Below are 27,698 nucleotides of genomic sequence, written 5' to 3'. Positions count from 1 at the left end.
GTTTCACCCCCTGTAGTTCTACATTTATTTTCCCTTGTTACGATTCTAGTTGATGTTATAACTGGACGGGAAGATCCCAGAATGGAACCCTTGCTCAAAAGACCGTAACTTTTATTTTATTTGTAAAATGTGGAGGAAATGTGTCACGGGACCGTTAATTAGTTTGAGCAGCATATTGAACAACAAAAGCGGCACAGTAGCACAGTGGTTAGCACTGTTGCTTCACAGTGCCAGAGTGCCAGGTTCGATACCCGGCTTGGGTCACTGTCTGTGCGGAGTCTGCACGTTCTCCCCGTGTCTGGGTGGGTTTCCTCCGGGTGCTCCGATTTCCTCTCATAAGTCTCGAAGTTGTGCTTGTTAGGTGAATTGGACATTCTGAATTCTCCCTCAGTGTACCGAACAGGTGACTAGGGAATTTTCACAGTAACTTCATTGCAGTGTTGATGTAAGCCTACTTGTGACATTAATAATGATTATTATTAATACAATAAATTATTTTTATTAAACATGAAAAAATTTGCTCCCTATTATCTTAAGAAATACACATAGATTTTAAGATCAACATGGATTACAAAGTACATTGTAAGCTACAACGGTCTCGTTAACACGCAAGGTGACTGTGGTAAGACACTCCTCTCTGAACCCAAGTGAATGTGGATTTCTCCTCAATATCTCCCCAGATGATTCTTATACCCTGAGCTACTTTGTCTCACTGAACTCCGGCTTCCACCCGAGTGATTTCAAATTCCGATTTTAAAGTTCACACCTCTGCTGCTCCCATCAAGGTTTCGCTTTTGGGTTTTACACCTCCCCCCTTCAGGTTTCCTTTGGCTTAAAGACTTTTGTACAAACTTTGAGGTCCAGCCACCAATTTCTACAATTATTTCACATAATATCGCCCAAACCTTAGCACTACTGTAGATATCTTTCTGGCCTGTCATGATCAAATGCCTTTTCAACTCTTAGTGACCTTACCGAACAGTAATTTTTTCTGGTTCCCAGTTCCCCTATTCCATTAGCTCCAGACTTGGAAAATTCCCTTAATTTTTCCAGTTTCCGTAACTAGCTGGACTTTAGGTTTCTGTCATCTGTTTTCTTAACCATTACTCCTTAGATTAGATGGATTGGCCATGCTAAATTGCTCTTAGTGTCCAAAAATGTGCAGGTTCGGTAGGGCTACAGGGATAGGGGAGTGGGCCTCGGAAGGGTACTCTTTCAGAGGGTTGGTGCAGACTCGATGAACCAAAGGGCCTCCTGCATTGTAGGGATTCTATGTATGGCTTTACTAGCAAGGCTGAGAGTGATGTTCCCTCTTTAGCCTTGTAAAACCAACTGTTTAATAATAATCTTTATTGTCACAAGTAGGCATACATTAACACTAATGAAGTTACTGTGAAAAGCCGCTAATCGCCACTTTCCAGCGCCTGTTCGGGTACACGGAGGGAGAATTCAGAATGTCCAAATGACCTAACAGCACGTCTTTCGGGACTTGTGGGAGGAGACCGGAGCACCCAGAGGAAACTCACAAACACGGGGAGAACATTTCTGCCTTCTCTCTCACCACCTATCTCCAACTGCAATCAAATTATCTAAACTAAAGCTTCTCTACCTTGCAAGGCCCCAATTGCCTGGTTATTTACTCTAAATGCCGTAGCCCTCTCAAGCACAATAGAATCACAGTTGGAATTGGAACCAACTACCACGCAGGCAAACACCTTTGTCCAGCATGAATCTAAATATAGGCGTTTACCCTTCCAGGCACAGACAGATTAAATTAAACTCACTTAACACCATACCTTATTTCTAATGTTTACCAATACAAATATAAATCCTTTAAAATTACCTTTGTTTTCCGAACATCTTCAGGTGCTTGTCCATTTCCCATTTAAATGCCATGATTGAATCTATCTCCGCTAGTCTTTAAGTCAGTGTATTGTATCCATTGCTGCCTTAAAAAAAAGATTTCTGCCCTTACTTTGCTCAGCATCTTTGGAGCATCCCATCCAGGCCTGGTGATTTCTCAATTTTAAGGACAAGCAGCCTTTCTAATTCCTCTGACCTAAATCACAAGAATTGTTTTTGTTTGCACTGGAGTGCTGACTGGGTTGCATTAGAGTGCTAAATTGAGAGTTCGGTGACTGAGGGATATTGAGGGTTAATTTTTATCTAAAGTCTAGTCTTTTATTTAGTAAATTAACTTAAAAGTTGCTGTTTGGGTTAGACCTTTTATGGGGTCTCACTACTCTAATTTTTATGTGTTTTGGTTTTCTTTTTTATTATTTTTGTTTTTTTTTGTGTTTTCTGTGAGTTTATGACCTGCATGTTTATCTACACGTGCAGGATTAGGCCAGCATCCGCCACTAAAACTGGCGTGATGCTGGGTGTGAAAACCAAGCAAAAGAACATAAAGGAACTGATGGATAAAACAAAAGAGGGGAGTGCCCCAAAACAACGAGTGGAGCACAGCTCAAAAGGAACGAGAAAGGAGACAAAAACTTATCACAAACCCGTCAAATTAAAGTGTGAAAATCGGGGTAGGTAAGGCAATCCAACCACTGTGGTGCCCACCGAGCACGGAAGGCCTCGAGTGTGCCCGTGGACACCACATGCTCCCTCTCCAGGGACACCTGGCCGCGAACGAGGCCGCGGAAGATGGGCAGACAGGCTGGACAACACTCTTGGTTGCCCGCTGCCTGGACCTATAAATGGCAAGTTTGGCCAGGCCCAGGAGCAGGTTCACGAGGAGGTCCTCTGCCTTCCCCAACCCCCTCCGCACCAGACTGGGTTAGAAGAAGGTGAGTTTTAACCCAGCTGTAAACCAGCTTCAAACAGAGTTTACTCAGGCTTTACTTGCAGCTGCAGCTTGTTAATTAGTTAATTGGATTAAGCCAGTTTTCAGAGGCTAGAGTGAGACTATATGAAGGTGGACAATTTTACAGTGCTGACTTTGCACTGGAGTGCTGACTGGGCTGCATTAGAGTGCTAAATTGGGAGTTCAGTGACTGGGGGAGTTAGGGGAGGAGGGAGCAAGGTGCTCCTTTTATTACCTGCATTTCCTCAAAGAGTGTGAGGGGAGTCGGAAGCTTACAAAGAGTGCAGCTGACCTGGAGCAGAGTCGGAGGGCGAAGTTCCAGCTGGTTCACAGGGCAGAATCTCAGCCACATTCTGTAACGTAACAGTTGTTTTTTCTTTGTTTTTTTTAGGGGGCGGCAAGCTATATTTGCATCATTCAGCAGAATCATCAATTTTAGAGGGTTCACTTGAGAGAGTAGCAGCAGTATATATATATATATATTTTTAAAGGCCTAATGGGTGTTTAATCTTTAATGTTTTATTTATGTTTTCTCCTTTTAAATCTCTTTGGGAATTCAGATCAGAGGGGATGGCAGCTAGGGCAGATGCATGCTCCTCCTGTAGAATGTGGGTGGTGAGGGACACCACTAGTGTCCCCGCTGACTACACCTGCGGGACGTGCACCCAACTCCAGCTCCTCGGAGATTGCATTAGGGAACTGGAGCTGGATGAACTTTGGATCATCCGGGAGGTAGAGGGGGTGATAGAGAGGAGTTATAGGGAGGTAGCCACACCCAAGGTTCAGGACAAGAGTCGCTGGGTTACAGTCAGGGGAAGGAAATGGAACAGGCAGACAGTCCAGGGATCCTCCATGGCCGTTCCCCTTCAAAACAAGTATACCTTTTGGATGCCATTGGTGGGGGGGACCTACCAGGGGAAGGCCATAGCAACCAGGTCTCTGGCACTGAGCCTGGATCTGTGGCTCAGAAGGGAAGGTGGGAGAATAAAAAAGCGATAGTGATAGGAGACTCAATGGTTAGGGGAATGGATAGCAGATTCTGTGGTCGCGAATGAGACTCCCGGAAGGTATGTTGTCTCCCGGGTGCAAGGGTCAGGGACGTCTACAGGATTCTTAAGGGGGAGGAGGAGCAACCAGAAGTCGTGGCGCAAATAGGCACCAACGACATAGCTAAGAAAAGGGATGAGGATCTAAAAAGTGATTTTAGGGAGTTAGGTTGGAAGCTAAAGAGCAGGACAAGCAGAGTAGTAATATCAGGATTGCTACCGGTGCCACGTGCAAGTGACGCAAGGAACAGAGAGTGACTGCAGCTGAACACGTGGCTACAGGGCTGGTGCAGGAGGGAAGGCTTCTGATATGTAGATCATTGGGGAGGTGGGACATGAAGGACGCTTTGTACCTAAACTGGAGGGGCCCCCATATCCTGGGCGGGAGGTTTGCTAGAGCTCTTCGGGAGGGTTTAAACTAATTTGGCAGAGGGATGGGAAACAGAGCTACGGATCGGAGGATAGGGTAGCTGTTGAACAGGCAGAAATAGTATGCAGCAAGTCTGTGAGGAAGGATAGACAGTTGATAGGGCAAAGTTGCACTCAATGAGATGGGTTAAAGTGTGTCTGTTTCAATGCAAGGAGTGTCAGGAATAAGGGAGATGAATTTAAAGCATGGATCTGTATTTGGAACTACGATGTTGTGGACATTACGGAGACATGGATTTCACAGGGGCAGGAATGGTTAGATGTTCCTGGGTTTAGATGTTTTAAGAAGAATAGGGAGGGAGGTAAAAGAGGAGGGGAGTGGCACTGTTAATTAGGGAGTGCATCATAGCTGCAGAAAAGGAGGTAGTCGAGGAGGGTTTGTCTACTGAGTCAGTATGGGTGGAAGTCAGAAACAAGAAAGAAGCAGCTACTTTATTGGGAGTTTTACATAGACCCCCCAATAGCAGCAGAGAGATGGAGGAACAGATCTTGGAAAGGTGCAGAAGTAACGGAGTTGTTGTCATGGGTGAATTCAACTTCCCTAATATTGACTGGAACCTCCTTAGTGCAAATGGTTTGGATGGAGCAGATCTTGTCAGGTGTGTCCAGGAAGGATTCCTGACTTAATATGTAGAAAAGCCAACGGTGGAAGGCCATATTGGATTTGGTGCTTGGCAACAAACCAGGCCAGGCGTCAGATGTCTCGGTGGGAGAGCATTTCGGTGACAGTGACCACAAGTCCTTGACCTTTACCATAGTCATGGAGAGGGATAGGAACAGACAGTATGGGAAGGTATTTAATTTGGATGGGGAAATTATACTGCTATTAGACAGGAGCTGAGGAGCATAAATTGGGAACAGTTGTTCTCCGGGAAATGCACCACAGTAATGTGGGAGTTGTTTAAGGCGCACTTGCTGCGAGTGCTAGATAGTTTTGTCCCACTGAAACAAAGAAGGAATGGTAAGGTGAAGGATCCTTGGATGACAAGAGAAGTGGAGCTTCTAGTCAGGAGGAAGAAGGAAGCTTACGTAAGGTTGAGGAAGCAAGGATCTGGCACGGCTCTAGAGAGTTACAAGGTAGCCAGGAAAGAACTGAAAAATGGACTTGGGAGAGCTAGAAGGGGGCATGAAAATGCCCTGGCGGGAAGCATTAGGGAAAACCCCAAGGTGTTCTACACTTGTGTGAGAAATAAGAGGATGATCAGTGTGAGAGTAGGGCCGATCAGGGATAGTGGAGGGAACTTGTCCCTGGAGTCTGAGGAGGTAGGGGATGCCCTAAATGAATATTTTGCTTCAGTATTCACGAGGGACATTGTTGCTCATGAGAACAGCGCGAACCAGGTTAATAGACTCAAACAGGTTGCTATTAAGAAGGAGGATGTGCTGGAAATTTTGAAAAGCATCAGGATAGATAAGTCCCCTGGGCCAGACTCGATATACCCAAGGTTACTATGGGAAGCGAGGGAGGAGGTTGCTGTGCCATTGGCCATGATCTTTGCGTCTTCACTCTCCACTGGAGTAGTACCGAATGATTGGAGAGAGGCAAATGTTCCCTGTTCAAGAAAGGGAATAGGAAAATCCCTGGGAATTACAGAAGTCAGTCTTGCGTCTGTGGTGAGCAAAATACTGGAAAGGATTCTGAGAGATAGGATTTATGATTATTTAGAAAAACATAGTTTGATTAAATCCGCCAACATGGCTTTGTGAGGGGCAGGTCATGCCTCACAGGCCTCATTGAATTCTTTGCGGTTGTGATGAGACACATTGACGAAGGTCGAGCAGTGGATGTGGTACATATGGTTTTCAGTAAGGCATTTGATCAGGGTCCCCATGGTAGGCTCATTCAGAAAGTCAAGGGACATGGGTTACAGGGAAATGTGGCTGTCTGGATACAGAATTGGCTGGCCGAAAGAAGACAGCGAGTGGTAGTGGATCGAAAATATTCTGCCTGGAGTTCGGTGACCAGTAGTGTCCCTCAGAGATCTGTTCTGGGACATCTGCTCTTTGTGGTTTTTATAAATGACTTGGATGAGGAAGTGGAAGGGGGTGGGGTTAGTAAGTTTGCCGATGGCATAAAGGTTGGTGGGGTTGTAGATAGTGTCGAGGGCTGTTGCAGATTGCAGAGCTGGGCTGAGAAGTGGCAGGTGGAGTTTAACCTAGGTAAATGTGAATTGATTCATTTTGGAAGGTCGAATTTGAATGCTGATACAGGGTTAAAGGCAGGATTCTTGGAAGTGTGGAGGAACAGAGGAATCTTGGGGTCCACGTACGTAGATCTCTCAAAGTTGCCACCCAGGTTGATAAGGTTGTTCCGAAGACATATGGTGCGTTGGCTTTCATTAACAGGGGGATTGAGTTTAAGAGCCGCGAGGTTTTGCTGCAGCTTTATAAAACCCTGGTTAGACTACACTTGGAATATTGTGTCCAGTCTGGTCGCCTCATTATCGGAAGGATGTGGATGCTTTGGAGAGGGTGCAGAGGAGATTTACCAGGATGCTGCCTGGACTGGAGGGCATGTCTTATGAAGAAAGGTTGAGGGAGCTAGGGCTTTTCTCACTGGAGCGAAGAAGGAAGAGAGGTGACATGATAGAGGTGTACCATGTGATGAGAGGCATGGATAGAGTGGATAGCCAGAAACTTTTCCCCAGGGGGGAAATAGCTGTCACGAGGGGATATAATTTTAAGGTGATTGGAGGAAGGTATGGGGCAGATGTCAGACAGTGGTGGGTGCGTGGGATGCACTGCCAGCGGAGGTGGCAGTTAGAGTCATTAGGGACATCTAAGCGACTCTTGGACAGGCACATGGACAGCAGTAAATTGAAGGGGTGTAGGTTAGGTTGATCTTAGATTAGGATAAATGGTCGGCACAACATTCTGGGCCGAAGGGCCTGTACTGTGCTGTGTTCTGTGTAATAATACAGTGTGGAAAAGGCCCTTCAGCCCAACGAGTCTGCACTGACGTATGAAAAACACCTGACTTGACCTGCTCAAAAATTCAGTCAAATTTGTGACGCATGACCTCCCTCTGACAAAGCCATGCTGTCTATTCCTGATCAAACCTTTCTTCTCCAAGTGGAGGTAGATTCTTTCCTTCAGAATTCTCCAATAGCTTCCCTACCACTGACGTGAGACTCACTGGTCTGTAATTCCCTGGCTTATTTCGACATCCTTTCTTAAAGAGTGGGACCACATTAGCTGTTCTCCATCCTCTGGCACCTCCACCGTGGCCAGAGAGGAATTAAAAATTTGGGTCAGAGCCCCTGCAATCTCCTTCTTCGCTTCCCACAGCATCCTGCGGCACAATTCATCCAGACCTGGAGATTTGCCCGCTTTTAAGCCTGCCAACTCCTCCAGTATCTTGTCACTCCCTATGACAATTTGCTCAAGAACTTCACAGTCTCTTTCCCCGAGTTCTATATCGATCTTCTCATTCTCTTGGGTGAAGACAGATGTGAAGAATTTGTTAAACACCCTACCAATGTCCTCTGGCTCTACCCACAGATTACTCCTTGGTCCCAAATGGGCCCTACTCTTTCCCTATTTATCATCTTCCATTGATATACTTTTAGAATATCTTGGGATTTTCCCTACTTTTACCAGCCAGAGCGTTCTTATATCCAGTGTCTCAGCCGCGTCCTGTTTTTGCTACGACATTAGCAGCATAATCTTCCGTGGTAAGGGCAGATGAAAAGTACCCATTTAGTACCTCCGTTACGTCCTCTGCTTCCATATCGTTTTGATTCCTAATCTGCCTCACCCCTCCTCTTACTACCTTTTTACTATTTAAATGCTCATAGATGCCTTCTGGATTCTCATTTGTGTGAGCTGCCAGTCTGTTCACATACTCTCTCTTTGCCTTTCTAATTTCTGTTAATTATCTTTACTAGTGTCACAAGTAGGCTTACATTAACACTGCAATGAAGTTACTGTGCAATTCCCCTAGTTGCCACACTACGGCGCCTGTTCGGGTACACAGAGGGAGAATTCAGAATGTCCTATTCACCTAACAAGCATGTCTTTTGGGACTTGTGGGAGGAAACTGGAGCACCCGGAGGAAACCCACGCAGACAAGGGGAGCACGTACAGACTCCACACAGACAGTGACCCAAGGGAATCGAACCCGGGTCCCTGGTGCTATGAAGCAACAGTGCTAACCACTGTGCTACCGTGCACTTACCCTCTGAACTTCTTGTATTCAGCCTGGTTCTCGCTTGCATTAGCAACCTGACATAGATCTGTTGTATATCTCTGCTTCATTATTCTCTCTCTCATTTCATCCATATAGTTCTGGCTTTGGTTGTCCTATCTTTCCCCTCCTGGGAATAGACATTGACTGTACCCGAACCATCACCTCTTTAAAGGCAGCCCATTGTTCCGTTAGAGTTTTATTGGCCAAACCTTGATTTTAGTTCACCTGGGACAGATCTGTTCTCATCCCCACTGAAATCGGACCTCTTCCAATTAAGTAATTCTACTCTACATGGCTCCTCCTATTCAGCAATGAGCCTAAAACAGGGCAGCACGGTGGTGCAGTGATGAGCACTGCTTCCTCACGGCGCCAAGGTCCCAGGTTCGATCCTGACTCTGGGTCACTGCCCATGATGAGTTTGCACATTCTCCCTGTGTTTGCGTGGGTTTCATCTCCACAACCCAAAGATGTGCAGGGTATGTGGATTTGCCATGCTAAATTGCCGGTACTCTAAATTTATTTTTTTTAAACTGAGCCTAAAACTAATGATATAATCATTATTGTTTCACAAATATCCCCCGAGTAACGCTAATCAACTTGACTCGTCTTCTTCACCAGAACCATCAATAACTCCTTTCTCATTGTGCCTGAATCACACTGATGAAGAAAATTCTCCTAAACTGCTACTGTCCATTACAGTTTATCACAATTTTTAGTATTCCATCCTTTGGTAGAGTAATTTAAATCCCACACATATAATTTCTTCAGACCTTCCCGACTGGGTGTGTCATGGGGCTGGGTGCACCATCATTTCCAGGAATGTCATTTGCTTTAGTTAAGTTTGCTTTTGGTGTTTTAGTTACAGTGCTCCACCAGGGGCTGTCACCCATGTAAGTTTTGTTTAATTTATTGGGTTTATTAAGATTATCGTTGTTCAGGCTTTCCGCACTTGTGGGTGCTGCAGGGGCTGAGGTGCATCATCAGCTCCGGTAATGATATTTTAGTTTGATCGGTTACGTGTCCTTGGACATGTTGATTTTTGTTGCAGTGTCCCACCAGAGGTCTGTCGTTCGTCTTTAATTTGTTTATTTTATTGCTCATTTTTTCAATTCAAAAGAGCATATAGTTGTAATTCTCTGTAATTACCCTGCAAATGAATTCCTCTACCTCTTCCAAATCAGTAAAGGTAAAGTCGCCATAGTCCCAAATGACCATAGATTGGTTTCTCCTTTGAAGGGGAGAACTGACTGGTGGTGATTTAACCTGAGGATCACCATCCCTTAGGAGAGGGGCAAGGTCGAGAATAACCTTAGCTGGGACAGGAATTGAACCCGCGCTGCTGGCCTTGCTCTGCATCACAAACCAACTGTCTAGCCAATTGAGCTAAACTGGTCCCCATTAATAAATGATATATATATATATATATAATACACCCATAGTGTCTTGGCACTCTGCTGTTTCTTGACTTGAACCAAATGGATTCTGTTTTCCAGAACATCCTATCTCTAGCACAGTAATATTTTCCTTAAACAATACTGCTTTCCTCTTCTGTATGAAATTGCTGTTTTGGTTGTAGTTTCCCTGCCTGCAGTGTTCTTTGTTCAAGTTCTTATTCAGTTCCTTTTTGGAAGCTAAACTAAATTTGCCTCCACCACAGTCTCAGACAGTGCACTCCAGATCCTAACCACGAGCTGAGAAAAAAACAAATTCTTTGTCTCCTTTTTCTTTCTCAGATATTGGGCAAACTTGAAGCTTTGGTTCAAGCAAAAGATAAGCAAAGAGGAGTTTGATGTGGAAGCGAGGAGACTCCTTACTCACGATAATGGTAAGAACATGTGCATTTTAAGAACAAAAACCCATGCTCCAATAGAAAGGAAAAGGAAGTGGAAATCTGCTGACATGAGGAGGTGCTGTGAACCAATTCAAGATTTACCTCTATCCTAATTCCTTTCTCTTTGTAGTCAAAGCATGCAGATTAATATAATGGCGATGTTGCTTAATGAAAACATAGCATTTTCAAATTATTCCCCCAAGGAATCTGATCTATCAAGTGCAAAATCTGAGAGTAAAGGTTGCATTTAATTTCATCAAAGGTTTATAGAACATAGAAAAATACAGCACAGAACAAGCCCTTCGGCCCACGATGTTGTGCTGAACCTTTGCCCTAGATTAATCATAGATTATCATTGAATTTACAGTTCAGAAGGAGGCCATTCGACCCATTGAGTCTGCACCGGCTCTTGGAAAGAGCACCCTACCCAAGGTCAACACCTCCACCCAACACTAAGGGCAATTTTGGACACTAAGGGCAATTTAACATGGCCAATCCACCTAACCTGCACATCTTTGGACTGTGGGAGGAAACCGGAGCACCCGGAGGAAACCCACGCACACACGGGGAGGATGTGCAGACTCCGCACAGACAGTGACCCAAGCTGGAATCGAACTTGGGACCCTGGAGCTGTGAAGCAATTGTGCTATCCACAATGCTACCGTGCTGCCCTTAAGAACAAATTAATCTACACTATCTCATTCTACCTAATCCATGTACCTATCCAATAGCTGCTTGAAGGTCCCTAATGTTTCCGACTCAACTACTTGCACAGGCAGTGCATTCCATGCCCCCACTACTCTCTGGGTAAAGGACCTACCTCTGACATCCCCCCCCCCCCCCCCCCCCCCTATATCTTCCACCATTCACCTTAAATTTATGTCCCCTTGTAATGCTTTGTTCCACCTGGGGAAAAAGTCTCTGACTGTATACTCTATCTATTCCCCTGATCATCTTATAAACCTCTATCAAGTCACCCCCTCATCCTTCTCCGTTCTAATGAGAAAAGGCCTAGCACCCTCAACCTTTCCTCTTAAGACCTACTCTCCATTCCAGGCAACATCCTGGTAAATCTCCTTTGCACCTTTTCCAAAGCTTCCACATCCTTCCTAAAATGAGGTGACCAGAACTGTACACCGTACTCCAAATGTGGCCTTACCAAAGTTTTGTACAGCTGCATCATCACCTCACGGCTCTTAAATTCAATCCCTCTGTTAATGAACGCTAGCACACCATAGGCCTTCTTCACAGCTCTATCCACTTGAGTGGCAACTTTCAAAGATGTATGAACATAGACCCCAAGATCTCTCTGCTCCTTCACATTGCCAAGAACTCTACCGTTAACCCTGTATTCCGCATTCATATTTGTCCTTCCAAAATGGACAACCTCACACTTTTCAGGGTTAAACTCCATCTGCCACTTCTCAGCCCAGCTCTGCATCCTATCTATGTCTCTTTGCAGCCGACAACAGCCCTCTTCACTATCCACAACTCCACCAATCTTTGTATCGTCTGCAAATTTACTGACCCACCCTTCAACTCCCTCATCCAAGTCATTAATGAAAATCACAAACAGCAGAGGACCCAGAACTGATCCCTGCGGTACGCCACTGGTAACTGGGATCCAGGCTGAATATTTGCCATCCACCACCACTCTTTGACTTCTATCGGTTAGCCAGTTCGTTATCCGACTGGCCAAATTTCCCACTATCCCATGCCTCCTTACTTTCTGCATAAGCCTACCATGGGGGACCTTATCAAATGCCTTACTAAAATCCATGTACACTACGTCCACTGCTTTACCTTCATCCACATGCTTGGTCACCTCCTCAAAGAATTCAATAAGACTTGTAAGGTAAGACCTACCCCTCACAAATCCGTGCTGACTATCCCTAATCAAGCAGTGTCTTGCCAGATGCTCAGAAATCCTATCCTTCAATACTCTTTCCATTACTTTGCCTACCACTGAAGTAAGACTAACTGGCCTGTAATTCCCAGGGTTATCCCTAGTCCCTTTTTTGAACAGGGGCACGACATTTGCCACTCCCCAATCCCCTGGTACCACCCCTGTTCACAGTGAGGACGAAAAGATCATTGCCAACGGCTCTGCAATTTCATCTCTTGCTTCCCATAGAATCCTTGGATATATCCCGTCAGGCCTGGGGGACTTGTCTATCCACAAGTTTTTCAAAATGCCCAACACATCTTCCTTCCTAATAAGTATTTCCTCGAGCTTGCCAGTCTGTTTCACACTGTCCACTCCAACAATATGGCCCCTCTCATTTGTAAATACAGAAGAAAAGTACTCGTTCAAGACCTCTCCTATCTCTTCAGACTCAATACACAATCTCCCGCTACTGTCCTTGATCGGACCTACCCTCGCTCTAGTCATTCTCATATTTCTCACATATGTGTAAAAGGCTTTGGGGTTTTCCTTAATCCTACCTGCCAAAGATTGTTCATGCCCTCTCTTAGCTCTCCTAATCCCTTTCTTCAGTTCCCTCCTGGCTATCTTGTATCCCTCCAGCGCCCTGTTTGAACCTTGTTTCCTCAGCCTTACATAAGTCTCCTTTTTCCTCTTAACAAGACATTCAACCTCTCTTGTCAACCATGGTTCCCTCACTCGACCATCTCTTCCCTGCCTGACAGGGACATACATATCAAGGACAAGTAGTACCTGTTCCTTGAACAAGTTCCACATTTCACTTGTGTCCTTCCCTGACAGCCTATGTTCCCAACTTATGCACTCCAATTCTTGTCTGACAACATCGTATTTACCCTTCCCCCAATTGTAAACCTTGCCCTGTTGCACGTACCTATCCCCCTCCATTACTAAAGTGAAAATCACAGAATTGTGGTCACTCTCTCCAAAATGCTCCCCCACTAACAAATCTATCACTTGCCCTGGTTCATTACCAAGTACCAAATCCAATATTGCCTCCCCTCTGGTCGGACAATCTACATACTGTGTTAGAAAAGCTTCCTGGACATACTGCACAAACATCACCCCATCCAAACTATTTGATCTAAAGAGTTTCCACTCAATGTTTGGGAAGTTTACCCATGACTACTACCCTGTGACTTCTGCACCTTTCCAAAATCTGTTTCCCAATCTGTTCCTCCACATCTCTGCTACTATTGGGGGGCCTATAGAAAACTCCTAACAAGGTGACTGCTCCTTTCCTATTTCTGACTTCAACCCATACTACCTCAGTAGGCAGATACTCCTCGAACTGCCTTTCTGCAGCTGTTATACTATCTCTAATTAACAATGCCACCCCCCCACCTCTTTTACCACCCTCCCTAATCTTATTGAAACATCTATAACCAGGGACCTCCAACAACCATTTCTGCCCCTCTTCTATCCAAGTTTCCGTGATGGCCACCACATCATCGTCCCAAGTACCGATCCATGCCTTAAGTTCACTCACCTTATTCCTGATGCTTCTTGCGTTGAAGTATACACACTTCAACCCATCTCCGTGCCTGCAAGTACTCGCCTTTGTCAGTGTTCCCTTCCCCACTGCCTCATTACACACTTTGGCGTCCTGAATATCGGCTACCTTAGTTGCTGGACTACAAATCCGGTTCCCATTCCCCTGCCAAATTAGTTTAAACCCTCCCGAAGAGTACTAGAAAACCTCCCTCCCAGGATATTGGTGCCTCTCTGGTTCAGATGCAACCCGTCCTGCTTGTACAGGTCCCACCTTCCCCAGAATGCGCTCCAATTATCCAAATACCTGAAGCCCTCCCTCCTACACCATTCCTGCAGCCACGTGTTCAGCTGCACTCTCTCCCTATTCCTAGCCTCGCTATCATGTGGCACCGGCAACAAACCAGAGATGACAACTCTGTCTGTCCTGGCTTTTAACTTCCAGCCTAACTCCCTAAACTCGTTTATTACCTCCACACCCCTTTTCCTACCTACGTCATTGGTACCAATGTGCACCATGACTTCTGGCTGCTCCCCCTCCCCCTTAACGATCCTGAAGACACGATCCGAGACATCCCTGGCCCTGGCACCCGGGAGGCAACATACTTTCCGGGAGTCTCGCTCGCGACCACAGAATCTCCTATCTATTCCCCTAACCATTGAATCTCCTACTACTATTGCTTTTCTATTTTCCCCCCTTCCCTTCTGAGCCCCAGAGCCAGACTCGGTGCCAGAGACCTGGCCGCTAGGGCCTTCCCCCGGGTAGGTCATCCCCCCCAACAGCATCCAAAACGGTATACTTGTTTTGAAGGGGAACAGCCACGAGGGATCCCTGCACTGTCTGCCTGTTTGTTTTCTTTCCCCTGACTGTAACCCAGCTACTCTTGTCCTGTACCTTGGGTGTGGTTACCTCCCTGTAACTCTTCTCTATCACCCCCTCTGCCTCCCGGATGATCCGAAGTTCATCCAGCTCCAGCTCCAGTTCCCTAACACAGTCTTTGAGGAGCTGGAGTTGGGTGCACTTCCCGCAGGTATAGTCAGTGGGGACACCGATGGTATCCCTCACCACCCACATCCTATAGGAGGAGCATGCAACTGGCCTAGCCTCCATCCCCTCTTACCTTACAGAATATAGCTGCCCTGTGGACCAACTGGACCTCTGCCCCCCGACTCTGCTCCCAGTCAGCTGCACTCTCTGTAAACTCCTGGCTCCCTTCTCGCTCTTTGCGGAAATGTAGGAAACAAAATGAAAGGAGCGCCTTGCTCCCTCCTCACCTAACTCCCTCAGTCATCAAACTCTCACTATAGCACTCAAATGCACCAAATTCAGCACTCCCTCAGTCACCAAACTCTCACTATAGCACTCAAATGCACCAAATTCAGCACTCCCTCAGTCACCAAACTCTCACTATAGCACTCAAATGCACCAAATTCAGCACTCCCTCAGTCACCAAACTCTCACTATAGCACTCAAATGCAGCACTCAGTGCAAACAAAGTCTACACTGTAGGGGATCACTTTTATACTGTGAATCTAGCCTCTGAAAACTGGCCTAATCCAATTAACGAATTAACAAGCTCCAGCTGCAAGTACCTACAAGTAGAACCTTTGTTTAAAGCTGATTGAAAATTCACCTTCTAAACCAAACAGCAACTTTTAAGTTAATTAACTAAATAAAAGAAAGACTAGACTTTAGATAAAAATGAAGCCTTATACTCCCTCAGTCACCAAACTCTCACTATAGCACTCAAATGCACCAAATTCAGCACTCGGTGAAAACAAAATCTGTTTTTACATCAGCTTCTGCCATGGCCAAGGACTGAATTGAGGTAATTTGTACAATAAATCATTCCAAGTAAAATGTAAAAGTAAAAATGTGATAGAACAAATTAATACTGATCATTAGATGAGGGCATTTACATTATCAGAGTTCAAACTTTACCAGTATTAGAATTTATTCATTGGGCAGTTGAGATATGGGACTATAATCTTTATTCTGATAGTTGTTCCACGTTCGATAGTTGGTAGCTGCTGTGAGATCTGTTTGGAGCTCGGCGGTAATGCCATGAAAGAACGACAGGTTGATGGGGTCTATTCTCGAGTGTCTCTATACCGTAATTGTGTACAGCATCAGAATAACAATGGCATTTGGGGCTATTGAGACTTTGCAAGCCTCTTTCTGAACATTTTCAATGGCCTTGCATTGCTGTTTTTGTAATGCTGCGCAACCACATTTTCCAAAAAGGAGCAAACAAAACCACGCAAAAATGGTTATAAGATCATCTCTTTAGAGAGAATTATATTTCAGCTTCTGAAGAATGGAAGATCTGCCTGGATAAATATACAGTTTAACCGTGTTATGATGTATTGTGACATTATTTAGTGACAGTCTTGGGAGGGGCAAGTTTGTTTTAAGCGAAGCAGATGTCAAAAATCTCACACTTAAGGGTTGAGGTGTATTCCATTCTCTACAGATCAATTGTGTACTTAAGGACAGCTGGCTTATGAGATTTGATATGAATGCTACACATTTTGATAACTGTCAGGTTGTTGATATATCTAAAATGGTGAATGCCAGTGTCAACATCACTGCAGTAGGCCTCATTGATCATGACCAGGAACACAGAGGATCCCATCTTAGTTCCCTGGAGATTCCAGCATGTATGCACATCCACCTGGACACTTTATTGGTGAACTTGGCATACTTTGCGATTTGAAATTAAGTAATTTTTCCAAGAAAGTGGGGTGAATCTACTCATGTTTTTATCAGTTTTGAGAAGGCGATCATATGACCAGTGGTAATTGAGTGCTTTGGAGAAGTCCATGAACATGAATTAAGAAATTGACCCTGACCTTTCAGCGTGCTCATACAGTATTTACAGAATATTGATCTCGCAATTGGAAGTTGGCATGCCGTTGATGTTTGCAAACTGCTTGGGTCAAGGCTGTGTTGCTTTGCTTCTATCGTTCGTTGCGCTATAAAGCTTTCTGTAATTTTTGGAGGAGTGGTCAATTAGAGGAATTGAACACTAGTTGTCAATGCTGGCAGGTGACTGCTTTGGAATAAGTACGACATACGTCCTTTTTCACTGTACTGGGACTATCGATTGAATGCATGATTAAGGTTGAGCAAATTTGTAAGAAAACTGATAGATAAGACTGGTGTTGGTGTTAGCATTGACTAATCATAAAACTAGGCCAATTTCTTATTTCTGAGAATTTAGATCTCGTGGATGATTTTCTGGCTTGTGGAGTAAGTGTGGAATTTAAAAAAAAATTTAGAAGTAGCCAATTATTTTTCTTTTCCAATTAAGGGGCAATTTAGCGTGACCAATCCACCTAACCAGCACATCTTTGGGTTGTGGGGGTCAAACCCACGCAGACATGGGGAGAATGTGCAAACTCCACATGGACAGTGACCCAGGGCCGAGATTCGAACCCGAGTCTTCAACGCCGCAGTCCCAGTGCTAACCACTGCGTCACATGCCGCCCTTTCCGTAAGTGTGGAATTGATGAAGAGGAACTGGATGAGTTCCTAACTGACAACAATTGTTGTACATAAAATGCATTGGGGTGCGGGTGCTGTAACTTCTGGTCACTGTAGTCTCATGGATTTTGTTTGATCACTTTTGGGTGGTGAAGACAAATCTTTGGAGATTGGCATGATAGAGGAGTTAAGAATAAGAATGGCTCAGGGCAATATCGCAAACATGGTTTGGAGGGGGAGCACACAGTCAGCAAATCTATGAAGTGTACAAGACATGAATCAGCTGAGATGTGGTGCTGGAGAATGCTGGAGAGGTATGATGGGGGAAAGCCTGGCCGGGATTTAGGTGGACCAATCCTCATTCGGCACAATGTGGAAATTGGTCATTTGCGTGTAAGGCCTGAGAGCTGTAGTCTAATGTCAATCATGACCTTGGGGCTAGATATGGAGAAAATTGAAGGAAAGAAGCACAGTGGAAGGTGCTCAAATTTATGTCTATTATATCACATCAAATCTTTTTTTAAATAAATTTAGAGTACCCAATTTTTTTGCAATTAAGGGGCAATTTAGCGTGGTCAATCCACCTAACCTGCATATCTTTGGGTTGTAGGGGTGAAACCCACGCAGATACTGGGAGAATGTGCAAACTCCACAAGGACAGTGACCCTGGGCGGGGATTCGAACCCGAGTCCTCAGTGCTGTAGCCCCAATGCTAACCACTTTGGCACGTGTTGCCCTTATCACATCAAATTTTGGTCTCCGATTCATCACTTCTCAGGACATAACATTGCAGATAGAAAATTGGGATTCGCTCAATTAATCACAGTCTGATATCAAACAAAGGTTAAATGGCCTGGATTGTGCAATCAGCAGTGAACTAATGATGTAATTCATTCATCACTCTTAACACTTGGCCACAGATGTTCTCTGGGGTTTGTGATTGATTAGAAGTCCACCTGTGTGAACACAGCAAGCAATGGTGTGTTTTCTTAACCAGCCAGATTGAAGTATTATTAGAAGCGGGGCAGACTGTGAACCGGGATGTGTCAAATTCAATGCCAAATCAGGAAGTGAAATAGAGAAAGGGGGAAAAAAAGAGGTCAAAAAAATAAACATTAAAATTTCTCTTAAGTCTCCAGCAATGATTAAAACTTGTAGGGTGTCAATAATGTCTCTGTGAAAATTAATTTTCAATACCAGAGAGGTTGTTTGGGAGTAAGTAAGAATTAGCATGCTTTTAAACATTGACTTTGATTTTCACAGTAACGTCATTGCAGAGTAAATGTAAGCCTACTTGTGACAATAATAAAGATTATTATTACAAGACCCAAAATTTTGGCAGGTTTAGTGGATGTTGTTCATAAGTACAAGTTGATGCTATTCCATGTATTTCTAGGGTGATGGCAAGTCTCTTGACACGATACACTAATCAAATTCCTTGATTTTAAAAATAATTACCATTCCTGTATCAACAAATACAAAACTGACTAATCTAATTGGCAGATAATTTCTTAAAGTTAATTTGGAATACTATTTCTTCCCATATTCAGGTTACATTGTAGAGCTTGAAATTACACTTGGAACAGATTAGTAAATTGCACAATTCTGACAAAAAATTAACTCTACCATAAATTTAGACTTGAATTTTCGAAATGCTGAAAAAAAAGAGTCACCGTTTTTCCCATGCCCCATGGCCGCCTCAACATTAGCCTGGCCTTCTGACTGGAGCCTGAGGCTTGAGTTGGACATTTTTCCTGGGCTTTGGGTGCTGGGAACTACTTGCTGCTATGAGCAAATTCTGTGCGCGCAATTAGATTTTTTTTAAAAATCCTGCTTTTTGGAAATGCAGTACTTGATGCACAATGACAATGCGCTTTACATGTCAACCAGCAAGGAAAAATAGTGAATAGTTATAACTTCCATTGGAACGCAAATGACTCAATATTGCATTGTAGCATCCAGACACGCACTATGCATACAACAATTGAGATTTCTGGATGGTGCAAATGAAATCAAAAACTAGGCAGCGAACCTTGATTGGATAGGGCATCTTATTGTGGTCTCCCATTGATTTTTTTTCCCCATGCTCTTCAATTTGGAAAACTATTGTAAGAATAAAATAGAATACAATCAACAGTGCAGAAGGAGGCCACTCGGTCCATCGAGTCTGCACCGGCTCTTGGAAAGAGCACCCTACTTAAGCCCACACCTCCACCCTTTCCCCATAACCCCACCTAACCTAAAGGCAATTTAGCAAGGCCACTCCACCTAACCTGCACACCTTTGGACTGTGGGAGGAAGCCGGAGCACCCAGAGGACACCCACGAAGACACGGGGAGAATGTGCAGACCCTGCACAGACCCAAGCCGGGAATCGAACCTGGGACCCTGGAGCTGTGAAGCAACTATGCTGACCACTGTGCTATCGTGCCGCCCAAGTTGCTGGACGTGTAAGCTGATAATGGCACGGTGAAGGTAACTGAGCAACTGGGGCCTCTGTGAATGATGGGACATTTATCTTTTTAACCAATTAGATTTAAAGATTGAGAAAGAAAGAGAAATTGAATAGGAGGGTGAATTAGAGTGGCATCAGGTGCCGAAAGAGAAATAGCAAAGGAACGAATGGTTAAGGAAAGGAGACTGAAGGAAAAAGCAGGAAAAAAAAATTCAAAATCTGAGAATTTACTATCAGCAGAAATGGTACCCAGCAGTTTAAATTATTCTCTTTCTGGGCCAGAGAGATTAATTGCCATTGAATTATCACTGATCATGTTGTTGAAAGGGTATTTAGGGTCTTAGTTACAAGCGTAACATTTTGCAGTGAGTGTGATGAGCAACTAATGTGCACAACCAATGAATTCTTAAAAATAACAGGGAAAGTACAGGTGATGTCATTTGTGAAATGCATCAAGTTTTGGGGATTTGCAAATCGAAGTATACCTCTTAATTCTCAGAGCTTGCTGATTTGTGTGTTTATAAAAGTCTGCGTCACTGATATGTCATTATTTTTCCAGCAAGATTGACTTCTGGTTTCAATTTTCCCAGAATATCCTAGGAAAAGTTAAATTCTGATCAAACAGTAATTTGCTTGTCTGAATGGTATGTGAAATGAAAAATGAAAATCGTTTATTGTCACAAGTAGGCTTCAATGAAGTTACTGTGAAAAGCCCCTGGTTGCCACATTCCGGCGCCTGTTCGGGGAGGCTGGTACGGGAATTGAACTGTGCTGCTGGCCTGCCTTGGTCTGCTTTAAAAGCCAGCTATTTAGCCCAGTGTGCTAAACCAGTATGTGGTACGTAATGGGGCAAGGACATTCGAGGTGTTTGAAGCTGACTTAGGCTTGAATCAGTAATCAGTTAGGCATGGACTTGGTTCATGACCAGATTCCATTTATTGGAAACTCCCCAGTAAGTAATAAGTTCTCAGGGCTGTGCTATGCCATTAGCAGTGTTAGGAATATCCAATGACGGAAAGCAGAAGGGAAAATTATTAATCCGAATCATTGAAGTAACTGAGAAGGAGGAGGAAGGATTTCCGGAGAAAATATCAAAATTTGCTGTGGGAAGTACAATACGCAAAGAGCTGAAGTTTTTAATGATAAAACACACAAGATAATTTTATTAAAACTGACATGGTAGTGAAGTACTTAGCAAATAGTTTTACATAGATCTGTGGGACCTCTTCATTCTTTCAAGTCAGTCATGTGATGATGCAGTGTTTCAGTACACTTCCCCATTGAACAGGTAAACAAATGTTGTTTTTAAGATGTGCTAGAACCATAATAGAAATTTAAACTGCTTCCAAGCTCTTGGACGAGCCCATGCTCAACGACACCTAGTTTAGATAATAATGAAGCTTCTGTAACCACTTAAGATTTTCTCTCTGATCACTTACCACACAGAATTGGCCACGATTAAATGCTAATACTACTGGAAAATTGATTTTGTTTTCCAGTACATTCTCATAATGATTTCTTGCTCGCCATCCTCACCAGATGTCAGATCATGGTGTCTACTCCAGGTAAGTGGGAATGTAAACATTTGAATAGGGTAAGAATTTAAAGAAACCAAAGGCTTTCTCTTTTATTTCATGTTGTCGAAACTAAGTTGAGTATCCAATTTTTTTCCCCCCAATTAAGGGACAATTGAGTGTTGTCAATCCACCTAACCTGCAAATTTTTGGTTGTGGGGTTGAGACCCACTCAGATACGGGGAGAATGTGCAAGCTCCACACAGACACTGACCTGGGGCTGGGATTGAACCCTGGTCCTCAGCGCCGTGAGACAGCAGTGCTAACCACTGCACCACCATGCCGCCCGTTGTCGAGACTTTTTACTCATTGATGCACAGCCAAATTGTTTTTTTCCAATCTGTTGCTAATTTCTGTTTTCTATTTCATCTTTGAATTTTATCAAGTGCCAATGCCAAGTTGAATTATTCTAGACTTCATAAATTTTGTACCTTTGACATTAAAATCCAGCCAAATAGATTGATTCTGAGAAACAAAAGAAAAATACACTGAATGCAGGATTGAACTTAGCTGGAATGTACTAAATACAAAGTTCAGCTTGGCTTCAAAACAGAAAAATCAAAGCTGGTGCTCAATTCAACCCACACTTTCAGATTAAAGAGAATTGAAATTACTCATCCATGCGATATTAGAAATATCTGAATTCAGATAGGGGACTGTGTTATCAAGATGAAACTGAAAGTTGCACTTACAATGAAAAAGTACTCCTGTATATAAATACAGTATTCCAGGTTGCTCCTCCTGAAGTCTTTGTATTAGGATGTACCCTTTTGCTTTGTTGCCAGTTTGAGAGTTTGATTCCATGTTTAGGAGGAAGGTAATTGAGGATCAAGCAGTGGAATCAGAAATGAATCTGGTAATCAAAACTATTGAAAATATTCAATGTCATGAGTCAATTTTGTGGCCAATGGTTTTACTTAAAGTTTCTGCTTCTGCTCCCCTTTCCCTTTCCAGATAGAATTCCTGATAGGCTGGGTGTGCTGAATACCTATCGTGCTTGAAAACAGCTTGAGGCTTAAGGACCATTGAACTGGAGAGAGGTGCAAAACTTTGCAAAGAAACCCTGATCTCTGGAAATCTAGCCCCTTTCAGAGTACTTTATGAAAGAGAGATATGCAACTGGAACTAAATCTATTCCCAATCTTTTTGGCTCCTAATTTATGATGAATCTTTGACCGTGTGAGCATTATTTGCAGCAGTGATAGGAAACCTAGGCGAGTGAATGGGCCACAGGAGTGGCCCTCCTGGGTGGCATGGTGGCGCAGTGGTTAGTACTTCTGCCTACGACACTGAGGACCCGGGTTCAATCCTGGCCCCGGGTCACTGTCTTTGTGGAGTTTGCACGTTCTCCCTGTTCCTGCGTGGGTTTTACCCCCACAACCCAAAGATGTGCAGGTTTGGCGGATTGGCCACACTAAATTGCCCCTTAATTGGAAAAAAATAATTGGGGACTCCAAATTTATTTTGAAAAGGAGTGGCCCTAGTTCATTTCAGTGGGCCGCAAGATGGAAATCAGGCTTAGGGCATGTCGAATAAGATTGAGTACACGCCAAATATTTCATGACTATTTAGAAAAAATGCTTAATCGCTTATATATTAATAGAGCTATCATCAACTTCAAAATGATAAAAACAAAATAAATATTTACACTGGAAGCAGAGGGCGTACACTGCTCTAACAGTCAATGTTGTGCGCAATCAGCATTCACCTCACTTGCACTTGCTTTACGTGCATGTGACTTCAGTAGGAAAAAAAGCTACATGGGTGGAAACACGTAATGTGGCAACTCTGCACGTGGGCAAAAGTCAACAAAATGTCTTGTGGGTCGCATGTGTCCCCTAGGCCACAGATTTCCTAACATTGATTTACAGGGTCGAAATCGTGATCTTTTTGAAGTCACTCGTTATTGTGCCACGAGGAAGCATGCTTAGCAACACACATCCACACCTGGAACAACTTCAGCTCCACACTTAAGATGTTTTTCTAAAGAAGGTGCAGCAGTAGTTTTCCTGCAGTGTATTAAATAATGTGGTGAAAGTTCTTATTTCATACACTCTTACTCTTCAAATTGCCATTGGTTGGCAGGAACTTTTATAAAATTTCCTGTGTGACCTGCAAGACAAGTTGTCATTTGCATTCAATGCTATCAGCTATCTTTCTTGCAAAACAGTGTATTTATAATGCTTTTTGTACTGTTCCTGTTACAGATGGATGTACTTCGTTACTGTGGACCAGTCCATCCAATGCTAAATCTGGCAAACCTAAAAGCAAAAAAAAGTTTCCATCTCTACGGGCAAAATTTGAAGTGAGTTATTTTCGACCATAATAATCTCTCTTTCTCTCTCTCTCTCTCTCTCCCTCCCCGCCCCTTACTTTGTATAGTTTATCTTTTTTTACTTATTCTTCATCTGTTTGAAAATGAGCCAGCACAAGGCAATTCAATTGCTTATTAAGGGCAATGGCCATACAACAGTTAGGCCCAAGGGAAAACGGCAACAAGATGTGGGGAGAGCTGAAGTCTTGACTGGAGTTTTGTTGTCACATTTGTTTCTATGAACCATGATTTATCTTGTGTGCAGCTTTGCCGCTTTTTGGGTGACCTTTATGATGTAAAATGTTTTTTTTTTAACTTGTTAGTTTTATAAATTGATTATTAAAAAAAGATCTCTGGCCTCTAGTAAAGCTACAAGCCTTTAATGCATCTATTCTCCTGAATTCTATTTTTCCTTCTCCAATTGAGTTAATTTTTTAATGGATTTTGAAAGTTCAGAAGCAAAACAGCAGATCTAAAATTATATTGAACTTAATCATGCACTGCTTGAAGAAGCATTTGTTTAGAGTCACAGAGTCATAGATGTTTACGGCATGGAAACAGACCCTTTGGCCCAGCTTGTCCATGCTGCCCAGTTTCTCTCACTAAGCTAGTCCCACTTGCCCGCATTTGGCCCATATCCCTCTATACCTACCCTGCCCATGTAACTGTTAAATACACTCTATTATTAATGTAACAGTGGAAGGTTCAGACTTCATTTCTTATCAGTGGATCTGTCTGAGGAGGGGATCATAAAGACTTGTGTTATTAAGATTTTTCAAAAATAAGGCCATGGATAAATCTGAAAACAAATTCTGGAACCGTAGTACTCAAAAGAGACTGTCTTTTGTTTTTGTGTATATGCATAAAACATCTTAGGCATTGTGCTTAATAAGTTATCAATGTATTTTTCTCCAGCATCGTTTTCAAGCGCAGAATCCTTTATTGGGAGCACAACACTTTCCGGCAAAGGATCCTCAAGAAGAGGATGATGTGAAATTTTGCACTCATACAATGGTGCTTCCCACCAGAGGCCAGCTAGAAGGTCGGATGATAGTAACCGCTTATGAATGTGAACTGGACAATGTATCTGAAGATGCAGTGACAGCGGTGGTGCATGCAGTGGAGGTACTATAATGAATTTGCCTTTTATTTGCTTACAAATAAAATTAGGTTTACATCATTAAAAAATATATAATTTGTGTTTTTAATAATGGTTGATTCAAATAATTCTATATATTTTTTCCTTTTTCTCTTCTACCTTAAACCTTAATATCTCTCTGGTGTGGGTCTCACTGCACCCACATCACCCTCTACCGATGAGATCAGGCATTTGACTGCAAAATGAATTTCCTGACCATTATATCCATGCAATCACGAAAGTCGCCTACGTCTAATTCTGTAATATTGCCTGGCTGTGTCCCTGTCCCAGCTCATCTGCTGCTGAAGCACTCATCCATGTTACCTTTTAAATTTGACTATTCCAATGCACTCCTACCTTCCATAAACTTAACCTCTGCTGCCCATGTGCTAACTCGCACCAAGTCCCTTCAGCCAAGACCTCCATGCTTGATGACCTATATTGGCTCCCAGGTGAAACTTCATTTTAAACTTTTTAGCCTTGTTTTCAAATCCTCTGTGGGTTCACTCCTCCATCTCTGTAACCTCCTTCAGCCTTTTAACTCCCTGAGATATCTGCATTCTTCCAATTCTAGCCTATGCACAACCCAATTTCAATTCCGAACTATTGGGGGCTGTGTTTTAAGCTCCCAAGGCCCTAACCTCTCAAATTCCATCTTTCCGCCTCTCAACTTGACTTTCCACTTTTAAGACATGCCTTAAAATAATGTTTGGTCATCAGTCCAAATGTCGTCTTATGTGGCTCGGTGTCAAATTTTGTTTGATGATGCTCCTATGACGTGCTTGGGATATTTTACTGTGTTATTAAAGGTGTTACTGATGTGCGAGATGTTCATCTAAGACAACCCGAGCGAGAATAGGAACTGACCTGTGGGGAAATTATGGCCTGATCCTATATTACTCATAGAATGGAGTGGTAAATACACTCCATGCTGTAGCACCATTAGAAATATTTGTAACACATAGATTTTGTCATGATTTGGCCAGTTTACCTTTGATTAGTTTGTTCTAGTCACCGCGTTTCTCCCTTCCTCTGAGTGAAGGGGTGTAAAGACTGGATTTCTGTGACTTTAATGGGTTGATATACACCGCTTATATGTCTATTAGTTGCATCAGTTGCTCATAACATTTGCCCCCCCCCCCTCCCGGTTCTGCAGTGAGGTGTTAGTCTAGATTTTGCCACTCAGGCAGATGTGCTAGCCATTGAGTCACATGCACAGCACTTTATTAGACACTAGCTTAGAGTTCAACAAAGTGTACTAGGTGTGGTAAAAATGCAAGTGTCATTGAGCAACTGACACCACATTATTTGTACAATCACCAACAGGTAAAAAGACTATACTTCAATAAATCAGCTCTCTTGATGGCAGAGTTTCTTCGCTGATTTTGCATGACTTCTTAGTGTAACAAGACAAGATATGTCCAACAAGAGAGCCAAATACAAATGAGACAAGGTCAAAGACAAGTATCTTGAATGGTTTGTTCAAACATATATGTAATTGGCAGCTGCTTTTAAATGTAATAATTATTTCAATTCACTGTTTTGAAGGCGTATTTCTTACCCTGATTCTTTCAGGTTGGTGAGTATGGGCTTGTTGGAGCGTTAGACCAGGAAGTTTCCTTAAACCAAAAATGGAAAAGGAACAGTTTTTTATTACAAAATTACTGGCATCATAGCACAGCAGATGTGCACTATTTGTCACTTGAAACTCTACAAGGAGCTGGCTAATTTTAATTCTGTGAAAAGCTAATCTTTGTTTATAAGAAAAATCTGCCTAATTCATTTGTTTGGTAAATAAAACCTAAAGCAAAATCTTTGTGAATCCAAGAATAATCCAACGGAGATGTAGAGTAGAATTCATAGCTGAATTCCTAAAGGATCAACTGTTAATTAAGCATACAATAGATCTTGTATAGGAAAGTGAGAAACACTCTCAGGAACATTATTGGTCTTCACCATGGGAGTAGTCTAAAACGGAAGCCAAAAATAATTTGAAGAAAATAGGAGAAAGAAACCTCCATATCCATAAATGAACCAGTTTACTATACAGCTCCACCTTGTGACTATGTGCTTCTTCCAATAGAATCATCTGAAGGACATTCTGACAGCTGTCATATCTAGGAGGAGATCATACCGTTTACGTGATGGCCATTTTAAGTATGCTTTCGGGAGTAGTATTAACCCCCAGCCATATTTAAAAAACAGCATTATTGCCTACAACAACATTATTGACTGGTAAGTACAATCTCAAGTATATGTAGATTTTCCTTTTTAAGAAAGCAGGATAAATAAGGAAGTGAAAGGGAAAACCTGAAAATAACATTAAGTTTTACAAATAGGAAGACTTTATCATTCCCATTAATCTCTGCAGCTACTTTGATCTTTTCATGTGTTTTTTTTTAAAATTGTGAGCGTAATGCATTCCTCTGCGTAATAGTATTGCAGTAAACTACTGCTGATCCCGCAGAACCAAAGTTTTGTTCTGCTGGGTGAGACAAAAGAAAGATTTGCATTTGTACAGCATTTTTCATAACCGTGGGATGTTCGAAAGCTAATGCTTTGGCTTTACATCCAATTAACTACTTTGAAATTTAGTCACTCTTCTGATGTCAGAAATGCTGCAGCCAATTTGTGCAAAGCAAGGCCCTGCAAATAGCACTGAGGCAAATGACTAGATTATTTGTTTTAGTGTTGTTGAGGGATAATTATTGATCAAAATACCAGGAGGTTTCCTTTGCTCCTCGTTGAAAAGTGCATACATCCTGAGAGGGCAGACATTGGTTTATCATCTCATCTGAAAGAGAATAAATCATCAGAATTGGGCTGAATGAGACTTAAAGCCTCAATAGGAGAACAGAGTTTGTTAAAATCAAATGGTAACTCCTGGACAGAGTAAAGCAAGGCCCAGTTTTAAGTTGCCTCTTTCAGCATTTTCCGCTTTAATGTTGCGGATGTAGGAACACTTTGCATCAGGACTTCCACTTTTAGAGT

General features: G+C 43.0%; 1 protein-coding gene across 3 annotated transcripts in view; it reads left to right on the top strand.

Annotated features, from left to right (window-relative positions):
- Nucleotides 1–27,698, top strand: part of tada1 (transcriptional adaptor 1) — a 114,940-nt gene that overhangs the window by 5,560 nt on the left and 81,682 nt on the right. For 2 of the 3 annotated variants that reach the window (XM_072511570.1, XM_072511572.1), the window contains exons 2-6: nt 10,210–10,301; nt 21,181–21,246; nt 23,463–23,560; nt 24,485–24,694; nt 26,791–26,942. In XM_072511570.1, coding sequence (XP_072367671.1) covers nt 10,210–10,301; nt 21,181–21,246; nt 23,463–23,560; nt 24,485–24,694; nt 26,791–26,942 — 618 coding nt within the window. The remainder of the gene's footprint in view (nt 1–10,209; nt 10,302–21,180; nt 21,247–23,462; nt 23,561–24,484; nt 24,695–26,790; nt 26,943–27,698) is intronic. The other variant, XM_072511571.1, reaches the window with a different exon arrangement.

This window comes from Scyliorhinus torazame, chromosome 7, assembly GCF_047496885.1.
Source record: "Scyliorhinus torazame isolate Kashiwa2021f chromosome 7, sScyTor2.1, whole genome shotgun sequence".
Taxonomy (NCBI): Eukaryota; Metazoa; Chordata; class Chondrichthyes; order Carcharhiniformes; family Scyliorhinidae; genus Scyliorhinus; species Scyliorhinus torazame.
Note: the sequence above shows the minus strand (reverse complement) of the source record. Positions and strands in the feature narration are given on the sequence as shown.